The 6,000-nt window shown below is 45.6% G+C and overlaps 1 protein-coding gene across 2 annotated transcripts in view; it reads left to right on the forward strand.

The window, feature by feature from the left end:
• FERMT1 (FERM domain containing kindlin 1) overlaps window positions 1-4,546 on the forward strand; it is a 43,360-nt gene extending 38,814 nt beyond the window's left edge. For both annotated transcript variants that reach the window (XM_028722204.2, XM_028722203.2), the window contains 2 exons: window positions 166-307; window positions 2,555-4,546. In XM_028722204.2, the coding sequence (XP_028578037.2) occupies window positions 166-307; window positions 2,555-2,728 (316 nt within the window). In that variant the 3' untranslated portion in view covers window positions 2,729-4,546. The remainder of the gene's footprint in view (window positions 1-165; window positions 308-2,554) is intronic.
• Window positions 4,547-6,000: the final 1,454 nt, after the last annotated feature.

A 6,000-nucleotide genomic window follows, 5' to 3' on the forward strand; every position in this document is an offset into this window, starting at 1 on the left:
ATAATAATAATAATACCACCGTACATAGGTCCTCTCTCCCAGTGCAAATCCTTGTACACAGTCTTCACAGAACCTCCGAAAGGGACTGTGATTTTTTCCCCTCTGTTGCAAACTGCTTTTTGAGAGACTTGCCGAATTAATTGTCTGGGTTTTCCCCCTCCTTAGATTTAAAGGAAGCAAGAAGGATGACCTCTTGGGCATTTCTTACAACAGGCTGATAAGGATAGACACAGCCACCGGGGACCCAATTACGACATGGAGATTCTCAAATATGAAACAGTGGAACGTGAACTGGGAGATACGGCAGGTAAAGACAAAGGTTTCCTGGAGCAAACTTGCCTCTCGCACTGCGATTTAACCTTTTGCACAAATAAACCTGGCAAACAGCCCTTTTGTGATGTATTTGAAATGCAAAACAATATACCTGTTGTACATAGAAACCCTTATATGAATGCAGGGAGGAGGACCCGTGGCCCTACAGCGGCTATTGGACTACAACTCCCATAATCCTTTATTGCTGGCCATGTCAGTGGGGGCTGATGGGTATTGTAGTCCAATAACATCTGGAGGGCCGCAGGTTCCCTATTTCTACATTAATGTGTTTCCTAATATGCATCACGGAGGGACGCGGGTGGCGCTGTGGGTTAAACCACAGAGCCTAGGACTTGCTGATCAGAAGGTCGGTGGTTCGAATCCCCACGACGGGGTGAGCTCCTGTTGCTCGGTCCCTGCTCCTGCCAACCTGGCAGTTCGAAAGCATGTCAAAGTGCAATTAGATAAATAGGTACCAGTCCGGCGAGAAGGTAAACGGCGTTTCCGTGTGCTGCTCTGGTTCTCCGGAAGCGGCTTAGTCATGCTGGCCACATGACCCGGAAGCTGTACACCGGCTCCCTTGGCCAATAAAGCGAGGTGAGCGCCTCAACCCCAGAGTCAGTCATGACTGGACCTAATGGTCAGGGGTCCCTTTACCTTTACCTTTACCTTTACCAGTTTTATGGGTGTCACAATGCAGATGGTGGAGAATGTTTTTTCCTTTCTTCGCCATAAAAAAGTTTGAAAAACCACCCAGAGATGGAAAGAAGAAAGAGTCCCCACCAGAGAGGAATGGCAAACTAAATTGTCAGACTATGCTGAGATGGCAAAACTGACTGGGAAACTCAGAGACCAAGAAGAAATTCAAGAAAGAATGGGGAAAGTTTCTAATTTATTTAGGAGACCACTGTAAGCAGATGAAAACATTAGCAGGATTTTAATCTCACTTGTAATGCCACAAATACTACGGACAATATGGATGGTTATAAAACATAGATAATGAAATAATATGCAGTCAGAAATGTTGACAACAGGACCCATGGAGTGGATGGGGGGGGGGGAGTCTCGAGATTCAGAGAAATCTCATTTTATGGATATGTATTTGGTATTGTAACTACCGTATCTTTCACTCTATAAGACGCGCCAGACCATAAGACGCACCTAGTTTATGGAGGAGGAAAACAAGAAAAAATATTCTGAATCTCAGAAGCCAGAACAGCAAGAGGGATCGCTGCACAGTGAAAGCAGCTATCCCTCTTGCTGTTCTGGCTTCTGTGATAGCTGCGCAGCCTGCATTCGCTCCTTAAGACGCACACACATTTCCCCTTACTTTTTAGGAGGGAAAAAGTGAGTCTTATGGAGCAAAAAATACGGTGATTTACATACATTAATGGCTCCCTCGGCCATTAAAGCGAGATGAGCGCCACAACCCCAGAGTCGGTCACGACTGGACCTAATGGTCAGGGATCCCTTTACTTTTACCTTATTATGCATCACATCCCCATTCGCAGTATTATACTTTATTATATTGGGTGGTTTTTCATCACATTGGGCTGTTTTATTCACTACGTTTTTTATTTAGGGACTTCACGATCTCCACCATGATATAAAATATCGCTCTGGAGTTTCTTTATTCATCGGTCATTTGAGGGAAAACTGGGAGCATGGGAGACATAAATGCGATGAATGCGAGGGGATAGACTCAGCTGGGAGTCACAAAAGATAATCTCTGAAATACGTTCACAGTTTCAGGGCAAAGAAGCAAAAATGCTTCGCAGAATGCATAATTCACTTGACAGAATTTGCTGCTGCAAGAAGCATTGATAGACACAAACTGTCAAGGGGACTGAGGCAAATTCATGAGGGAAAAGTCTTATCACAGTCTTTTAGCAGTTGCGGCTAAACAGAACCTCCAGGTGCATGGGCAGTCTAGCTTCCTATTGCCAGTGACCCGTGGGAAAGGTTGGGCCTTTGTGCCTTCGGGCCCTGCCTACAGGCTGCGTGGAGGCATTGGATAAAAGATGCACGGTTAAATGGGCCATTGGTCTGATCCAAACAAGCTCTGATGATGAGGAATCAGTGTGCTGAAACTAGGCCTGGGTGATGTATCAATACACTATCCAGGACCGGGTTGAGGGCGGTATATCGCAGGCTTCCTCTCTGGCTATCTCCTTCCTCCCTCTATTCTTGGCGGTTTAATTGTGCTTTTTTATATATATACCTCTTTGCATTTCCCCTTCAGGTTGCAATTGAGTTTGACCAGAACGTGTCTATTGCTTTCGCTTGCCTGAGCGCAGACTGCAAGGTGGTCCACGAATACATTGGAGGTTACATCTTCCTGTCCACCCGTTCCAAAGACCAGAACGAAACACTGGACGAGGACTTGTTCCACAAGTTAACTGGAGGATGGGAATAAGGAGAGGAGAAGCAAGAAGCCAATCGACAACTCCAAAATGCGAGTGCCTCCTCTAGATCCATCTTGGTTTTGAACCTGAGAAGTTTAAACGGGTGTAGCTCAGTAACCTTTTGAAAAAGAAACATAAGCTTACCTCAAGGGTTTATCTATGTTGGATGTAAATACTTGGAGCAGGGGTGGCTAACCCATAGCTGTCAACTTACAGATTTGAAAATAAGGGACCAGCAGCCTCGAAAATAAGGGATCAGCAGCCAAAATAAGGGATTTTCCGGGCACAGGTATGTTCAACTTCTGAGCCCCTCTGAGCCAAAGGCAGAAAGCCCAGCCAGCAGCCAAACGAAGCCTCATCAATAAGGGACAGCAGGACATGGCGCTGGGATAAGGGACTGTCCCGCCAAATAAGGGACACTTGACAGCTATGGGCTAACCCGTGTCCCGCTGAATGCTGTTCGACTCCCATTTTTCCTGACCGCTGGATGTGCTGGCAGGACCGATGGGAGTTGTAGTCCATATAATCGAGACGGCCCTCACGCTCCCCATCCCTGACTTGGAGCCTACTGTGCAACAACAAACCTAGAGCCCACTGTATTGCAACCAAGTACCTGTGGCAGAGGTGTGGAGCCTGCAATCTTCCAGGTGATACTGCAATCCAAGCCGCATCAGCCCCAGCCAGCATGGACCGGGATGATGGGAGTTGTAGTCCAAGAGTACTCTATCCCTGATCCCTGTAGAGCACACGGTTTTGGCTTATCCATAATCTTTATTGGCGTGTGACGCTTGGAGCCTGTGAAATCCAGTCAAGCTCCAATGCAACAAATACTTTAGAGGACAAATCCAGTTTCCTTTTGCCCTCCCATTCCTCACCTCCGCTAACTCCTGAACCCCTTAGGCATGGTTGTTGGCATCCATCCGTCTCAAGACAAAATGGAGTGCTCCTTCAGGGAAGAAATCAATCCGTTGGAGAATCACGGCGCCTGCTGTGGCTGCAGAGACTGGTAACTTGTAACCGCTGCCTCCTGCGTTGTTTTTGCTGTATCGGCAGCACCAAAGTGACCTCTCTGGGGCGCAGGCCTGGGCAGTGTGTGTGGAGGACCTGGGCTGCCCAGATAACAAGGCTCACTCCAGTGGCCTCGCTGATGTGGTCCAAAAGAAACCAGGGCGATATGTTTGGCACCAGTTTGGCTGCAGGAGTTGCCAGAAGGAGGCATACAAGATGACATTCAACTGTCTCCAGATGTGCAGTTATCCTTTTCTTTTCCTAAAGATGTCCCACAATGCATCAGGTACGGATTTTTCCTTGGGGTTCACTCCCGAAGACTACGAACTGTCAGACACACACAAGCATGGCATAGTGTGAAAAGCATTTATTTGAATTGATTAATTCCGATGACTTTTCCTTACTGCTTAAATAAGTCAAGAAAACAAGTGCCACCAAAAGATTTAATGTTATTTTTAGGGTGTTGTTGCACCTGGACATTTTTTTTGTTCTTGTTGTTCTTCTCATGGAAAGGATTTTATCAACGTCCTCCCAGTTTTTGTCGCAATTGCTCATATTTTCATAAGCCATTAGTACCTGCTTTTTGTACAGTGCCTTTTGCATTTAGTAAAGCTTTGCAACTAGCTCCTTGCTGTAGGGAAACTACAGTTTTAATTTCGTGCCATCTTCTGAAGTAATTTAACTTCCAGCTTGTTTTTAACGTTTAGTCATTTTCACATTTTATATCAAAACTGTTGGCGTGTAGTAATGAACCTACTGAAACCATAATTTTTTAAGGTGTGTAATAGAGATTTTAAAATAAATACATTCTTGCAAAACAATAGTATCCCAGTGATGGTTCCAGGACTTCCATAAAAGCCTCTTATTCTATTCTGCCTTCTTTTTTAAAAAAAAACAACTACTTTGAGATGGATTCTTGCCCTAGTGCTTTCTTCTGTTCATAGTTATTTGGATCCAATCCAGTGCCAAGGGTGCTAGGTAAAAAGTAAAGGACGCCTGGATGGTTAAGTCCAGTCAAAGGCGACTATGGGGTTGCGGTGCTCATCTTGCTTTCAGGCTGAGGGAGCTGGCGTTTGTTCACAGACAGCTTTCTGGGTCATGTAGCCAGCAGGACTAAACTGCTTCTGGTGCAACAGAACACAGTGACAGAAACCAGAGTGCACGGAAACGCCATTTACCTTCCCGCCACAGTGGTACCTATTTATCTACTTGTACTGGTGTGCTTTCGAACTGCTAGGTTGGCAGGAGCTGGGACAGAGCAACGGGAGCTCACTCCGTCGCAGGGATTCGAACCGCCGACCTTACTATCGGCAAGCCCAAGAGGCTCAGTGGTTTAGACCACAGCGCCACCCGCAGCCTGCCAAGGGTGCTACACTGCAGGCTTTAACATACAGTCTGCTTTCCAGAGGGCACATTCTATCGTGCTTTTCATGGTAGTGGTTTCCTTCAGTTCAAATCGGGGAGGACGGGGGACTGAAGCAGCATCTCATGTAGCATTTCCTGCTACATGAACTATATTCTATGGAGTTAAAGCCAACCTAATTAAAGCATAACAGATCTCTCTGTCCTCTGTAGAAATCGCCTCAATTTTTGGTGTCAGAATGTGCAGCAGAGAAGAAAACAGCAAGTTCTTTCTCTTTGAGGTATATTTTATTTTCCTTTGTTATGAATCAGTTGTATGCAGGGATCTGATTCAGTCTGGATTGAATATGTCGTGCTATTTTTATGGAGTGCAAAAAAGAAAGAAAAAATCCTTTCAGCCTTTGCTGAATATTTCAGTTCTTATCATTCTCTGCTTGCTAAAGGAGGAGCTCATCTCTGGAGCCTGGTACCATCTCCTCTTGGGACTGCTCTGGTCTGTTTATCTTCCTGTGTCAGTAAGGAATTCAGCTTTCAGTCTTCACATTCCAACCTGGATGATTTGCAGCCAGCGTTGATTCATCCCTTTAGAGATGGAGAGGAGGAGGAGGACATATGCTGGTTGCAGCTTTCAAGGTGCTGTTATAATATACAGAGTGCAACATGCTTATATCCTGCTCCTGAAGCAAACGCACATCAGTGTAGTCTACTTGCTGTATGTTTAGGACAGTGGTGTCCAAACTTTTTTCAAAGAGGGCCAGATTTGATGAAGTGAAGGGCTGTGAGGGCCAACCAAAGGGCCAACCAAAGTCATTGACCTTTTTTTAGGGTTGAAGTTGTTGAGCTTTCTTTACAATTGAAGTTGTTGAGGTTTTTTTAGGATTTTACCCCAGGAACTTGGAAATTGCCACAGGGG

This window comes from Podarcis muralis, chromosome 3 (genome assembly GCF_964188315.1).
Source record: "Podarcis muralis chromosome 3, rPodMur119.hap1.1, whole genome shotgun sequence".
NCBI lineage: Eukaryota > Metazoa > Chordata > Lepidosauria > Squamata > Lacertidae > Podarcis > Podarcis muralis.